This window comes from Cyanistes caeruleus, chromosome 10 (genome assembly GCF_971803275.1).
Source record: "Cyanistes caeruleus chromosome 10, bCyaCae1.hap1.1, whole genome shotgun sequence".
Taxonomy (NCBI): Eukaryota; Metazoa; Chordata; class Aves; order Passeriformes; family Paridae; genus Cyanistes; species Cyanistes caeruleus.
This window is the reverse complement of record NC_141710.1, coordinates 12,099,786-12,115,603: the sequence shown is the minus strand read 5'-3', so window position 1 is coordinate 12,115,603 and position 15,818 is coordinate 12,099,786. Positions and strand designations below refer to the sequence as shown.

At 49.8% G+C, this 15,818-nt stretch overlaps 1 protein-coding gene and 1 long non-coding RNA gene across 2 annotated transcripts; one reads left to right on the top strand and one right to left on the bottom strand.

Annotated features, from left to right (window-relative positions):
- Positions 1 to 1,375: 1,375 nt before the first annotated feature.
- Positions 1,376 to 5,723, bottom strand: ZIC1 (Zic family zinc finger 1). The gene is made up of 3 exons (XM_086843402.1): positions 4,478 to 5,723; positions 3,140 to 3,303; positions 1,376 to 2,709 (listed from the first exon to the last, which is right to left on the bottom strand). Exons 1-3 carry the CDS (start codon positions 5,451 to 5,453, stop codon positions 2,512 to 2,514), a joined length of 1,338 nt encoding a protein of 445 aa, XP_086699528.1. The 5' UTR covers positions 5,454 to 5,723; the 3' UTR covers positions 1,376 to 2,511.
- A 1,208-nt stretch (positions 5,724 to 6,931) lies between these two features.
- On the top strand, positions 6,932 to 15,465 carry LOC147651301 (uncharacterized). Its single transcript, XR_015274307.1, has 3 exons — positions 6,932 to 8,953; positions 11,782 to 11,866; positions 13,987 to 15,465. It is a non-coding gene; the product is annotated as an uncharacterized LOC147651301 (long non-coding RNA).
- The last annotated feature ends 353 nt before the right edge of the window (positions 15,466 to 15,818 follow it).

Sequence of the window (15,818 nt, the reverse complement as noted above, 5' to 3'; positions counted from 1 at the left end):
TTGTGCTTTCGGGCAGTGGAAAGTCTCAGAGGGAGACCCCCAAATGTTACGGACAAAGAGAAATTCTTGCGGAGAGGCAGCGGGCTGTGCTGTGGGCGGGTTACCGCCGGGGCTGCCGAGTGCCCGCACGAAAATGAGGGGAGAGCGGCTTCCCCCGCACCCCCGCCCCCCGAGCGGTTAATATGGCTATTGACTCGCTGTACACATAATATTTCTTTAAAGAAGCTGTTAAAGTGTCATCTTGGTCTACTGGAAGGTCAGTTTGTGCAATTCACTCTATGACATATCACAAGCCCTCGCAGCTTTAGCCAACCTCATGATTTGTGTTGTCTGTTGATATGTTGTCTGCTTAATGGGGCGATCATGCAAGCTACAACCAGGAACAAAGCCCAACAGTTCCAACAACCGTAGCTAAGTTAGTGGAAGCAGTACAGCTTGCAAATCTATCAAACTAAACTGCAAGGAAGACAATCTGATTTAGAGAAAAGGCGTTCTGCTACAGTCATTAAGCACAAGTAATTTAGATTTTTTATATTGTCTTCTCATTTACAAATTTACTGTATCAACTCCAGCCAATGGAACGAATTTCTTAAGTAAATGAGAAATAAATAAAAGAGATAGAAAGATAATCAAATTACATAAAATAATTCTTATGCCCTAGATTTATTTTTTTAGAAAGCTATTAACACTAGCAAAATTATAGTAATAATAATAACATAACATAAGAAGTAATTGATTTAAATTAACATCACGTCTTAAGGAATATCAGCAAAGAAAAAAAAAAAAAGAAGAAAAAACAAATAAAAAATACACACAACAACAACAACGGCCTTCGTGAAACAGTGCTGTACTTCTTGGAGTGAAAGGCCCAAGGAAAGTCATGAATCCACTGCCTAAGAATTAGTTATGGTCATAAATGCCTTAAATTAAAATAGCAACCGAAATCTCCTCTGTTTTAAATCTCCTAATATATGTTATCCGAATTAATTTAATTTAGGGACCCAGTCTATGCAGATTCATGGACAGTGTTGGAGTGGAATGCAGCACTTCTCGTGTAACAATTCCCCACATTAATATTTATGTAGCATATGCAATCTATTTCTGTTATTTTTATGGTTGTTATTCTATGTCTGCAAAGGTCATTTAAATTATACTGCGGCCGAAAATTTGTTTCATAAATTTTGATATAAATACTAATTACACACTATAGTAATGCCAGCAGGGATCCTTTCATTTATCACATTTATATCACCTTCGCTGCTTTAGTGATGACATAATGGAAAGCAGTGAAAAACTGGGACAGTTTTATTCTAATATCCTAAAGCTAGTAGGAGTTGCAGCAGGTTGACTTAGTGAATAAGGATTCCTACCACAATTCTTGGGATTTAAGAATCTTTAATAAGGTACGAAATGTTACCAAACAGTTCTGTAAACTAAATTTTACATACCAATTCTTCTAGCCATAAATATTGAATATCTTGTAACAGGTATAACCGGACCTTTACATGCGGATAAATATGGAAATTAGGATTTATATACATTATGTTCTTGTATTTGCCAAAAGCAACGGACAGATATAGTTTATATCTTTTTTTTTTTTTTTTTAATATCACTTTACATAAACAAATGTAACAGTTTGACACGCAGATCCAGGCTTTCACTATACGAATTTCTTGACAGGACGTGTAACAACATTTTACTGCACTACTTAGACTGGACTTTGGGACGAAATGTTGCACTTTATACAAAAAAGCACATTAATACCAATAATATTCTGTTAGATCGACGTTTAGACTGTAATAATACAAAGTAATTCACATTTTGATACACATTTACTAGAACATTCTTGCCATTCAGTACAAATAGTTGAATTTCTACCTCTTCCCTCTGCCCCCCCACCTCCTCCTCCCCCCCGCCGCCGCTCCCGCCCGCCCGCCCCTCCCCCCACATATATGCAAAGACCACAAATCCACATATCCCCTTATTCAACTTGCGATATAACTATTTACAAAATCAAACAGTACACTTTTTTTGTTGTTTTGTTTTTGAAGCTAATAATTCTGTATTTACAAGAGGGGATGGGGGGGAAGGCCGCTGCCCGAGCAGACATGCAGTTGGCGATCTCTAATCAGTGGTTTCCAGTAAAGCCCTACACAGTTGGCATTTGCCCTGGTAAACCTTGTCTTCTTATGCATTCTACTAACCCCTTCGCCTACCAAGCCTTGGAACAGAGCAGAGCAATCAGGAAAAAAAAAAAAAAAAATTAAAAAAAAAAAAAAAGAGAGAGAAATAACAGAGAAAAAAAAAAATTAAAAATTAAGTCTTCATTTTACTCAGTCCTGGGTCTACTGGCAGCATTTTATTTTTGTTTGCCCATTTAAATTTTGATTTCAGAGTGTCCATTATTTTGGAGTCTTTAAATAGGATATTTGTTTGCTCGCTTGGGGCTTTTTTTTTTTGTTTGTTTCGGTTTGTGTTTTGTTGTTGTTGTTGTTGTTTTGTTTTAGCGTTTTAGACGTACCATTCGTTAAAATTTGATGTAAGCGTGCTGTGGCTGGACGTGTGATGGACTGCGGAGGAGGAAGGGGATAAGGAGCTGGCAGTCTGGTTTTCTGTGGATGGAGACACGATGGTTGGAGGGGTGGAGGACTCGTAGCCTGAGCTGGCGGCGGGAGAAGGCTGGGACCCCTGCGAGGATGATTCATGGACCTGCAAGAGAAAACCCGGGCAGAGATAGAGAGCGGCGGCGGACGGAGGCCTCGGCCTGGGGACGCGCCAGACAACGGGAGCCGGCAGCGGGCCCCAGGCTCGGGCTCTCCCGCGGGGCTCCCCGGCGGCCCCGGCTCCAGCCCCGGCCCCTGCCCGCCGGGCAAGGCCGGACTGCGCCCCCCGGCTGCGTCCTGGCGCTGCCTCCCTGCCCCTCCCCGGGTGAAGCGCGCCGAGCCAAGGCCCCGCGGCGGGGCCGGGCCCGGGCCCGAGTGCGGCCCGGCGGGGCTGGGGCCCGAGCGCGGCCCGGCGGGGCTGGGGCCCGAGCGCGGCCCGGCGGGGCTGGGGCCCGAGCGCGGCCCGGCGGGCCCGGAGCCGGGGCCCCGCCGCCCTCCGCCCGGGCAGGCCCGCACGCCAGGCGCCCTCCATTTACCTTCATGTGCTTTCGGAGGGAGCTGGGGTGCGTGTAGGACTTGTCGCACATTTTGCAGAGATAGGGCTTGTCGGAAGTGTGCACATGCATGTGCTTTTTGCGGTCGCTGCTGTTTGCAAAGCGCCTGTCACAGCCCTCGAACTCACACTTAAATGGTTTTTCACCTATTGCAGAGGGAAGGGGGAGGGGGGGGAAAGGGATCTGATTAAGCAGGGCCCGGCTGGATCCCTCATTGTCACCGCACCGCCGGACGGAGCTCAGGGCTCCATTTCAAACACTTGCAACTTTCTAACTTCAGCGAGCCTCAAATCCCAAAGCCTTGCTTCTAGTCTCTATCCATTCCGGACCTCCGACTCCCACCAAGTGCCCGTTTCGGAGAGCGGGGGAGCTAAATAACTTTTTTTTTTTTTTTTTTTTCCCCCTTCCTTTTGGAGGGGCGAATTTCCTTTCGACCCCAGTCCCGGGCACCTCTCCCTCCTCACAACGCTCCGAGCGAGAGAGCAGGCGTGCTGCGATATTACACACGATCCTCAGCGTCTGCTTTCCCATTTTATAGCTCGTTCTCGTAAGATTTTACTCTCTCACCCACCCCAGCCCCCTCCCCCATATTTTCTTGCAATATTGAAAATTATCCGGCCCGGGAAATCAACGAGAGGGCAGCTCCACAAAGCCTCGGCAAAAGTGCTGGGGAAAGCGGCTCTGGCTTTCAGCGCTCGGGGGTGAGAGCGAGGGGAGATCGCTCTCCCGGCCAGAGGCTGCTGCATCCCCACCTCCCACGGAGGAAAAAGTTCTCAGGAATACCGGCGCCTCCCCTCCGCACAACAATAACACACTAACGCGCCGGGCTCGGTTTGTTTAATATCGCTCAACGGAATTAAATATTTACCAAGCCCTGAATTGCAGAGAGGAGACGAATGAGCTGCCCGCAACACTTAGCACAATTTCTCATCGTGCCACAGCCAAAACTGCCGAACAATAATTAATTAAAACCTATAAATTTCAACAGGACAGGTTGCTGCGATCCCCCACCCCACCCCCTCCGCCCTAACAATCCCGGCAGCAAACCCCGCCGTCCTCCCCCTCTGCCTCGGCAGGGATCATTTTCTTTTTGTTGCTGCTGCTGGCGTGGCTGTGACCGAGCTCGTTTTGCAGCGGAGCTCCGAACCGGCCTCTCCCGGAAAAAAAGCAGCGGTCCCCGGAGCAAAGCCCGTCCTCCCCGTGCGAGGCTCAGCCGAGCCGGCCCCCCGAGCCCTCCGGCACGGCCCCGCGTCCCGCTCCGGCCCCGGCGCTCGGCGCTTCCACTCGCACAGAGAAAAGCCACAGAGAATGTTACCGTACCTGTATGAGTTCTTTTGTGGATTTTGAGATTCTCTGATCTGGCAAACACTTTGCCACAGCCTGGGAAAGGGCAGGGGAAAGGTTTTTCACCTGTGTGGACTCTGATGTGATTTACAAGTTTATATTTGGCCTTGAAAGGTTTCCCCTCTCTTGGACACTCTTCCCAGAAACATATGTGATTGGACTGCTCGGGTCCTCCAACGTGCTCCACCGTGACATGAGTCACCAGCTCGTGCATCGTGCTGAAAGTTTTGTTGCAGGACTTTTTGGGGTTTGACAATTGCTCGGGCTCAATCCACTTACAGATGAGTTCCTGTTTGATGGGCTGCCTCATGTAACGAAAGAAGGCCCCTGCCCCGTGGTGGGCTGCCATGTTCATGTTCATGTGGCCGTAGCCGTGCAGCTGGGTCGAGGCGTAGTGCTCGGAGCGGGGGCTGGTGACCTGGCCGTACTGCTCGGGTCTGCCGTACATGTCTCCGGAGAAGCCCAGGCGCATCTGCCCGTTCACCACGTTAGGCGAAGCGTGGCTGGTGGCTTGCTCGTGCAGCCCCGGGAAAAGTATATGTCCCGCGGCATCTGTGTGTCCGTGGGGTCCGGCGAAGCTGCCGGCAGCGGAGGCGAAGAGGCTGTGCTGGGCGCTGGCGGCCGCCGCCTCCCCGAAGCCGCGGTTGCGGAACAGAAAGTCCCGGGTGGAGTTGAAGGCGGCGCTGGAATAGGAGCTGACATGGGTCGGGTGGTGGTGGTGCCCCAGGGCCGCCGCCGCGTAGCCGGGCGCCTGCGAGGTGAAGGCGGTCTGGCCGGCCGAGGCCAGCTCGTGGGTGCTGGGGTTGATTTTGAAGGCGCCCATGCCGTCGGCGAAGGGGTTGATCCCCAGCCCCACTTCTCTGTCCGTGACATCGGCCGTGGAGTGGTGGCGAGAGGATCCGAAGGTAGTGACTCCTATGGCGGGATACTGCGGTCCAGCATCCAGAAGCATCTTCCCAGCGTCGATGCAGCAACCAAAAAAAAATCACGCGCGCACACACACAACGCGGAGAGAAGCAGCAGCAGCAGCGGCGGCAGCGAAAACACCCTCTTTGGAAAGTCAGCGACGATCACCACCAAAGCAACCACATCAAAAACACCCCCTTCGGCATCAGCGCAGGGGGAAGGAAAAAAAAAAAAGGGAAAAAAAAAAAAAAAAAAAAAAGGCTGTTGCGGAAGGGGGGAAGAGATCTTCGCAGTCGCAAATAATAATAATAATAATAATAATAAAAATGTGCCCCAAAAATATTCACTGTCTCTCTGCTTTGACTTTTCAGGGAGGTTTAAGTGGGGAAGGGGGGGTTGGGTGAGCTCAAAAATAAACTGGCTGCAAATAACAATAACGGCGAGAGTTCAACACAAGCAGAAAAAAAAAAATTAAAAAACCAAAACAAAAAAGAAACTTCCTTCAGTGATTTTTTTGGCTATAGGAATGTTGCAAAGTGGCCGAGAGATTGTTTCTCTCTCCTCTTCGAGCTTCCCCACACTCACCCGATTTTTTTTTTCGGGGGGCCTTTTTTTTTTTTTTTTTTTTTTCGCTCCGCAAAAAAAAGGCGCAAATCATACACAATATTGTCTTTTGCGGTTTATCTTCCTGGGGAGAAACTTTCACCTCCTCAGCCGGGCGGTGAACGCGAGACTGATAGCGGCAATCATTCCTGCAGATAAATGAATTGAAAAGACGACACCGTCCCCCCCCTTGATGAATGGGAGCGGGGGGCGGAGCGCCGTGCGGGCGGACGTGGGCGCGCATTGGCCGGCAGCGGCTCCCCCTTCCCCGCGTCGCTGCCCCCGGCCCCGCCGGCTGCGGCCGCTGATTGGCCGCGCCGCCTCATCCATCGCAGGTATTGTGGCGTCCTGACACCGCTCTGACAAACGGGGCTGCGGCAGCCCCAACTTTTTTTTTTTTTTATTTTTTTTTTTTTTTTTTTTTAAATATATATATATATATATAAAGCTTTTTTTATTTTTTTTGCTTTCGCCTTTTTTTTTTTTTCCCCCCCCACCAAAATATTTCCAGCGCATCTTTTTGTGTGTATGTGTATGCTAAGGAAAAATATATATATATATATATCTGCTATCTGCTATTATTATTAGGGTTATTTTGTTCCCCGCTCTCCCTGTCTCTGTCCCTCTGTCTCCAGCATTCTGATAATGATGGTTATGATGATTTCGTGGTGATCCTGAATTTTTAAGATCACTGAGCAACTTTTTAGGCTTTGGAAAGAGAAGCCCTATAGGGATTCGCGTCTTTTGAAGGTGTTTTCTTCTTATTTAAAACTGAAGCTCTCCGAGAGTACGTGCTGGGTGCACTTGATTTTATTTTTAAACACCAGGCGTGATTTCTCTGTGTAGCTGACTCTATCCCTCCATCAGGTTTCTGAAATAAATCTTGTTTTCTGCACCCATCAAAACGCAGGTGGGTGAGCACTCTTAACTTTCTAATTTTGTTTTTGTTGTTTCGCCTTCTTTTTTTATTATTTTCTTTCTCTTTTCTCTCTCGCTCTCATTTTCTCTCACTGTCGCTTGCTCTGTCTTTTACGGAGTCTCTCTCATTCAGGTAAAACTGTAAATTTTCCAAACCTACATTATTTCTCCTCCTACTGCATGTAACTCACGATTACTTTTCTCTCCATCTCTTTCTCTCTCTCTCTTTTTTTTTTTTTTTTTTTGTAAAAATTTATTTTAAATCCTCGATAGGAGCAATGTAAATTTTCTGACATTCAAACCTTTTCTAGTTCACAAATCAGTCACCCTTGTCACAGTTATTGAAATTCCTCAACTTGCCACACCAGGACGGTGGAAAAAGCAGGCGGTGTCTTTGTTGCTGACCAGGCTTTTGATCGCCAGAGAAAATTTACTTACCTTCAGATGAGTGAGCAGAAAAAGAAATAACACTCCCTTTGATTTAGTTAGAAAAATGCAGACATTTGGATTCAGTGCAAACATACAACACTTGGTTGTTTTCTAGATGCAACCCTCGATTAACCTGTCTTTCCCCAGCTCAAAGTCTATTGAAAAACTGTGGATAGTTCTTTTTTGTTCCCGCTACAAAGAGCCATTGACTATATATTAAAATGATTGTTGAAAGGTATAAGTATGGTATTTAAAAGCAGAAAACCTTTGTGCCTTAATCAATTAAGCTAAGCAACATTTGTACAATATTTTAAACGATGCTTCGGCTCGTGAAAAAAAAAAAAAAAAAAAAAAAAGGAAAGATCTCAAGAAACTTTGAAATATAGACGTCTTTGTGTGTGTATGTATAGATACACTTACATATGTGCCCATGTGCGTACATATATAAAACTGGCAAATTATTTATTTACTCAGTCGCCTGCATATTCATTAGCTCTAATTATTTTCTAGTAACGAAAACACCAAAAGCTCGCTAAGAGTCAGACTCCATACATTTCGCCTTTGTTCAGCCCTTCACTTGCCTCCTTCGCAGCTCAATCCGAGCCCCTCCAATTCCTAGTACCAAACAAAGAAACTTTAAACTCATCCTCTCTAATTAAAGCCGCTGGTAAGCAATCCGCAGCGCAGGTACTGGGGAGTCGGACCAGCAGCGCTGCTGCGAGAACCCTTCTCGGGTGAGAACTGCCTCATTTTGAGAGGTATAAAATAGTCATTGCGGCTAGAAAACAAACAAACAAACATCAACGACAATAAATAAACTTTGATACGCCTTGATGGAATGTTTCACTGCAGTTTATCTGCAGACGCATGGTGCCTCTGCTCGGTGTGTGGAGATAGCTTTCAAAGAAGATCTATTATGTAATTTTCCTTGGATCTTGGAAGGCTTTGCAGGATTTGGTGGGGTTGTAGATTTTTTTAGAATAATGGTGAGCTGAATCTACACGTTTGCTTTTATTCTACGAAATCTATTTGATGGAATTGCAATAGCTTATAGCAACAGGTATACCCGCTCTAGGGAGCGCCTGGGTGTGGACACGGTCTTAAGGCGGGTGCTGCACTACTTTCTGTATTTGGGGCTAAAATGAAGCGGAGGACAGAGTTGCCAGCGTTATTGTGAAGTGTGCTGGGCTGTGGCATTCGGAGAGCTAGAAAGTTAGGTAGTTCAGTGCTAGCCTGCCTCCCAGTGCAAGGGGAGACCAGCGATCATTCCGGGTCGGTGCAAAATATACGAGAAGGCAGACGAGAAGGTATTTTTAGGAAGCGTATCTAAATATACAGAGTAAGAGTGAATGTAAAAAAAAAAAAAAAAAAATGTTGTGGGTTGTAGAAGTTATCAAGTGGGATTTGCGGTGCGCTCTCTGCAGGAAACGAAAGCTGCTCCAGTTCAAAGCCACATGCACCAACGTGACATATAAGCCATTAAAATATCATCCTGACGGCTCATTTCTGCTTCATCATACATTCCCTAACTGCTTCCAGAAAGCAAGAAAAGAAGAAATGAAGGATGACCGCCTCGATGGAAGAGCCAAAGAGGTGGTGGGTTCTTGGGGGGGGGTTATTGTTTTCTTCTTTCATTCTTTCTTTCTTTTCCCTTCCCCTCCACCCCCAGTTTTATTTTTGCCAGTTCAGAAAAGAAGGGAAACCTTCAACAGGTCGCAGGGGTAAGTGCCTGGGTGTAGGGGGTGCCTGTGCAGTCCGGGTAGCAGGCTAACCACCCCCGCCTGCCCCAAGAGCTGGACGATAGCTCCCTGTCGTCGGGGGGGGTCGTCGGGAGGAGGCTTGGCCACCCCGGGAAGAAGCGCTGGAACCTTGCGGGGGGGCAGTGCCTCGGCTGCCCCTCGCCCACGTGCAGCAGGGTCCCGGCTGCACCTCAGCGGGCGGGGGCGGGCGGAGGGCCAAGAGCCCGGGAAGCACCGAAGGGGGTCCGACACCTATTGCCGGACGCCGGGAGCCGCACCCACCCCTCTAAACGCAAAGGGAGGCTCGGTCCGGAGGTCGGTGCAATGTAGAGCGGCGGAGGTCCGCGGAACAGGGCAGCGGGGGCGCAGAGCGGGGCTCAGGCGCTCCCGACCCCGACAGCGGCCGGGCTCGCTTCGGACGGGAAAGCACCGAGACCGGACGGGTCCCGCAGCCGCCCAGGCAGGGCCAGAAACTCGGGGCGGCGGGCAGAGGCGGGCGAGCGCTGCCAGTGGCGAGCCCCGTGGGGAGGCGGCCCGGGGGACGCTCCCCGCCCAAACCTCTCCCGCGGCCGCGCCCGGTGCCACGGGGGCGCTCCGGGGGAGCCGGCTCTCCGGTACCGCACTTTATAGGCGGCTGCGGCAGGGACGGAGCCCGGGAGCTCGGCCGGCCCCCTCCGGCCTCTCCCCGCCCCCCCTCCGGCAGAGCCGGGGGGGCCGCTCAGGGAACTGGGTGCTGCCGCCCGCTTCCCGCAGAGCCCGGGGAGGGGCTGCCAGCCCGCTCCCGGCCCCGAAGGGGCGTCCGGCGTCTGAAGCCGGCTGGGGAAGGGGGAAAGCTCCCAAATCCCTGCCCAGGGTGATATATCCGAAGGTGACCTCTGACCCGAGCAAAACTCAGTGTGCCAGCCCCGAGCGCCGGCAGAGAGCCCACCGATGGGGACTGGCGTGGGCTTCTCGCCGACCCTTTGCCCGTCACTCCTTTGTCACGCACCATCCCTCAGCCCCGGGAAGTCCAGCCCGTTGGTCGGGCTTGTCTCGGGGCTCCCTCCACCCAGAGACGGGGAACTTTATTTCTGCAGGGATCACTTCCCGGGGAACGCTCCCTCCGCCCTGGGCGGCCGCGGAAAGTCCAGGTTGCGTGAGAAGCCGGTGGCGGCGGGGCACACGCCGTGCCTGCTGCCGCCCACTCGGTCTGGTTCGCAACCCCGCCCGGGGGCGCCGGGATCCCGCGGGGCGGCGGCTGCTCCGGCCCCGCTCAGCCGGGGCACCTTGGACACGCTTGGAGCGAGCCTTTAGGGAAGGGGGGCGGGTCCCACGGCAGCCCCGGAGGGGAACTGGTACCCCACACTAGCGCCCGACATCCCAACACTTTGGGCAAGGGGACATCCTCACCCTCCTGCTCCGCCGACGGCGCAGTGCAGATGAGAAAAGCGTGAGAGGTCGAGCCAGAGTTTTAGCCAATATTTACTCTGAAATGCAGAACTGTTTTGCCTTCCTTTTTGTCGTCTGGTAACCATTTGAAATATTAAATGCAGCGATTTCTAATTTTTTTTTTTTTTTTGTCCAGTTTCAACAAGTTTTGGGGAACACTTGGGAACTGAGCACTCCTCCAGCCTCCCACCCTAACCAATAAAGCACAACTCCTGCAAACCTCTCACTAGCGGGGCAGTGTTGGCCGCTCTGACTTGAGAAAAGTGCGAGGATGAATGGAAGTTGACTAGAAATTTTAATTCCTAAGGGATTGCTAAAGTTTTGGCAATAATTTGCATCACATCAGTGAAAATATTGAAGACATCAAATTACTTATGAACGATTATGACAGTGATACGATGAAGTTTCCTAATTAACATCATCAAGTGTTTGTCTTAGTATAGATTTTTGTTTACTATCTCTGAAGTCTCTATAATAATAGTATCAAGAGTAATAATAATAATAATAATAATAATAATAATAATAATAATAATAATAAAGTAATTTTAAGTAACTGATTCCAGATTCTCGGAAAGTGCTTTTCTGTATTAAAAACCAAACAAACAAAATTCTAAGAATTTCAAAAATATCTGCAAAAATTCAGATTCAGACATTGTATCCAGCCTCAGATCTGCTCCCAGAGCTATTGCTGCCGCTCAAAGCAAGCTGTGCAAAGTTCTGCCTGTAGCAGTGGCAGTGCTCTGCCTTACAGAGAGCAAAGAGCAAGCTGAAAATTATAGGCAGGGAGAAGTGCCAGGGTGGTACTATACTAATCCTTGCTGAGACAACAACTTGTGTTGGAGGCTCGCAGAGAGTCCGGAATTTAATTTCGGGACGGAAGGATCTGTAAACAATATAGCCGAGTGGGTAAAAACTTGCCTCACAATAGCCTGCCAGAAGGTGAATGTCAGATCAAAGGAGAACTGAAAAGATGTCCTTTCATATTTTTTTTCTCCCTAAATCAGCCATGGAAACTTCATGACTCCATAAAACATGTGTTGCTTTGCTGGGGAGACAGCCTCCAGTTTCCCCTCGGAGAAAGCTTCTGTTCCCCTCTTATTGCCTAACTTGTGTTTTGGTTTGGTGTTATGGGTTGGGGGTTTTTTGGGTTTTGTTCCTTTTCTTTTTTAATCCATGATGGCCAACATCTAGAGTGCCTTACTTCATATCACACACAAATGGTTTTACTCTTAACTTTCCACCTCTCTCTCCAAACAGGAACAAAGTCAGGAAATGAGGCACAAGACTCCCCTTGTAATGAGGAAAAGAAAACGACTTTACAGAAACATCCTGGAAAAGTCAAGTAAGTTAAAATATGTCCTTTTCTCAGTTCAAAGGAGACTGTATTTTTTTCAGCTTAGTGTTTAACGTACTTGCATAAACACAAATCAGCGACAGAACTCCCCACCAGCAGCTGCCTAATCCTGCTCAATGCCTATTCATTTGGAGGTTCTAGAATTAATATTTGACGACTCTCTCATTGAAACAACAACCCCTGACCCCATGTGATTGCACTGTCACATTATTCTATGACATATTCATCTTGAATTCATTTACGGACGATTTGATTGGAATGAGGTTTGACATGTATTGGATCCTATTAAAGAAGAAGACTTTGATCTTGTTGATGGGGTTTACATGATATGTATCATCTTTACCAGGGATACCAGGCTTCCACAATGTGGTGTCTAAGTAGTTAGTGACTGACAGCTTATCTGACAGGAATACCTTAATCTTGAGGTCCTGAATGAAATATTCTATTTAAAATAAGCATATGATTTGCTTGTCCTAGGGTAGCTCTAGGTCACAAAATGTGAGAGGCAAACCTAGGCACAAACCGTTGCTTGTCTGGTAGCTGACTTACCATTGTTCGGGACCTCTGAAATAAAGAAGTCCCCATAAGTGGAAATAGGGCGAGGGAATAAAAACAAAGGCAGAGTGTGCTCTCGAGCTACTCGGTACCCTCTCCTCCCTGAGGTGAAGCTGGGATTGCCGAAAGGCTTTCTTGAACCACCTCTTCCTAACCAGCAGTGCCTTCTGCCGGGGCAGGCAGAGATTCGGGCTCAGATCCTGCATCAGCTTCCCTCATCCCTCCCTGCCAAAGTGAGTTTAAGGGATAAGGAACTGCGCAGGGTGACTTTGTTGGCCCTCTCTGTTTCTGCTCGGCTTTTTCTCACAGTAAATATAAGGGGTTTTCAGGGTGATGTGTTCCCCTGCTCTCGTTCGGGATTTGAAGCCTGTAACCCCCGAAGCCTGTCTGAAGTGTTCAGAGCATCCCGGCCCAGCCCAGTCCTTGGGCACTGGCTGGATATTTTGTAGCTGGCTGGTCGGGAAGTTTCCGCAGAGGTGGAAGTGGGAGAACACGAGGCGGATGAAGGTCCAATTTGGCTTGCCGAGGGCAGGAGCTGTGCCTTGAGCTGAGCAGGGTTATAAAGGGGGCTGTGTCTTCGAAACAGTGTTAGAGACAAGCATCTTGATGTTTAAGTAGATTACTACCAAGAAACCAAGGTTAAGGCCAAGGCGATGAGCAGCTGGGGCCGTTGCCAGCCCGCACAGGGATGTGCAGCCCGTTCCAGGCCTGGCAGCCCGGCGGGGCGGGGGTGAGTGCGGGCAGAGGGCTGGAGGCTGCCGAGGCCGGAGGGCTGGGGCTGTGCCCGCCGGCCCCGCACCCCGGGCTGCGGCAGCCGGAGCGGAAAGCAGGGGCACAGCTCAGCCCCTCACCCAGGGCACAGCCCCTACGTTCTTCCACGAGAGCCGGGTCGGGCGCCAGAGAAGCGCTTGTGGCTCGTCTTCACAACATGTCACTTCTTTAGAACCACCCTCCAGCTCGGGCTCGCTTCGGAGCCAGGGGCTGGGGACGGGATCGCGGACACACAGCAGCCGCAGGAAGATTCGTGCTCAGGATCAAGCTGCCAGTCTGTTGGCCATGCAGAAGTTAATGTTGACAATTTGAGAGTTTGCCGAGAGCCCGGCGTGTCTGGTCAAGCGGGGCTCAGGCCGCTGCCAAGAAGCGGGAGACCTCGGTGGTCTCTCGAATGGCAGCAGTATGAGCTCGAGCTGCCAAAGGGCTGCACAGACAGGCGGTCAAGTTTTCAAAACATTGTGGGAGATGCACGGAGCCCGTCCGGGTCTGGGCCCGCTTCCCTCCTCTTGCCCGTTTCTCCGCCTCCCCGCAGTCATGTGGCGGCCCCCGCCCGCTGCCCCACGCACCCAAGCGGGGCTCACAGCAACCTCACCTAGCGGAGAGGGACACCGGGGGCCGGGCTTCCCTACACTGCCTGCAAAACGGTGTGAGAGACAGCCCTGAGTGAGTGAGGGGCAAGCTGAGAGCCATGAGTGTCTGGCAAGACATCATCACAGTATTTGAAATGAACTTAGGGCAAAATGGTTATGACATTTTTTTTAATTGGCAAACTCTTGCAGATGTTTTCTCCCTTGACTGAGAAGTGTCAGAATTGATGGATAACAAGTATGTAGAGATGCAGTGTTTTAAGGAAGTATGAGGAAAGCAGCTTTATTTGGGATTCAGAGTCTCAGTACATTTGTAAGTAACAGATTCATACTTCCTAACGTTTGTCTCTTCTGTTCACTCCTATTGAGATGGTCATGAATAGGACTGTCAAATCCATTTCGTAGAGCAAGCAGACTTGAAAGTTGAGATATTGTGAGTATGGTGTGTGGTTTAAAATGCCTGCGTAAACATGTTATGTAAGGTTGGGGAGCTAATTTCATAATTTGTCACTTTTCATCATCTCCACTCAGAAAGATGCGAGCAAGGGGATGTATCTGTAGCTAGCTACCTGAATATCAGCCTAGTTTTACAGCTCAAATATGGTCAATGCAAGCAGAAACAAAATATGTAATTGCAGCCAACCTAGAATATGAGAAACTGTGATTAAGATGTCCACTATGCGGTTATGTATGTCCTAAACTTTAATCTGGTTTCCAATCATTGGCTTGTAGCTTCTGTTATGAAAGTAGCTGGGTTGACATTGCCAAATATTTTCTTGTTTTACTGTTTCACATAAAGCCTCTTGATCACCAACACTGTTAAAATCTTACGGAAATGCAAAATTCTATGCTTGGAGCTTTACCTGACATGCACCTGATAAAGAATCCGCTGGCAAGTTAACAGTGAGTCAATGCATTAAAATGATGAGAGTTTGGCAGGATGGGTAGAGAATGAATCATTTCTGTATTTAATAAGACTGTGAGGTTATTGGTGGAACCGTTTTTGTGTCAGGATCCAAGTACTGTGGTAATACAATGGGTAGATATTTAAAGATGTGTTTTTCTTTCTTGGAGCAGAAGAATCTTTCTCCATATTTCATTTACTTTTTTTAAGTTCACAATCCCCTTCTTAAAAACTTAAGCAGATACTTCCTCCTGTACTGAAGCCCTAAGCTTTTCTAAACCAGTAAGGCCTCAGTGTGTCCAGCTGAAACCCAAACCTACACTTCCACTACTAGCACGCAAACCCTGCAGACGGTTTTATTTCCTTCAGGTGAGAATCACCAGAACCGAGTCCATTATGAATGTTTGGCAAAGCTTTTCCTTCAAGCCAAGGACGGGGATTTTATGTGGAACTACCCTGTAAGTGTGCATGAGGGAAATAGAGAGGGAAAGGGAGAGACTCCCTCTTCTGGGTTAAACATTCAGATTCAGCCTGAACATCACTATTTCTCTCATTGCTCCGGCGGCCAGTAATCAGATAACTGCTAAAACTTGTCAGAGTAGGGGGAAGGGGATGGGGAGTCTCTCAGGGATCCTTTGTCCGGGCTCAGGCACCGGGGCAGGAGCCCGAGTCCCGGGCCGAGCACGCCTGGCCAGCGAGCGGCCGGTGCGGCTCCGCCTCAGCTTCTGCCGGCCAAGGACCCTCTTTCCCCGCTGGCAACAAGTGCTGAGGGCCCGCCGGCAGGAGCGGCCCCGGGACCGCTCCCCTGCCGCTCCAATGGCCGGGCGGCGGGGACCGGCGGGGCTGCCAGTGCTCCCCCGGGCCCGAACCCGCGGCTGCCCCATGCCTCAGGGCAGGGCAGCGGGAACGGACAGAGACGAGGGGGAGGCCGGGGCGATGCCCTCGACTCCCGACGAGTTTTTTTTTTTTTCTCGGCCGCAGGCGGAAGCCCGGTAGTGCCCGGCCCCGGGCAGGGTAGCCCAGGCCGGGCCGGGCCGGGCCGGGCCGGGCCGGGCCGGGCCGGGAGCAGGGCCGGCGCGGCGGCGCATGCGCGACCCGTCCCCGCGCGCGCCCCCCGCGG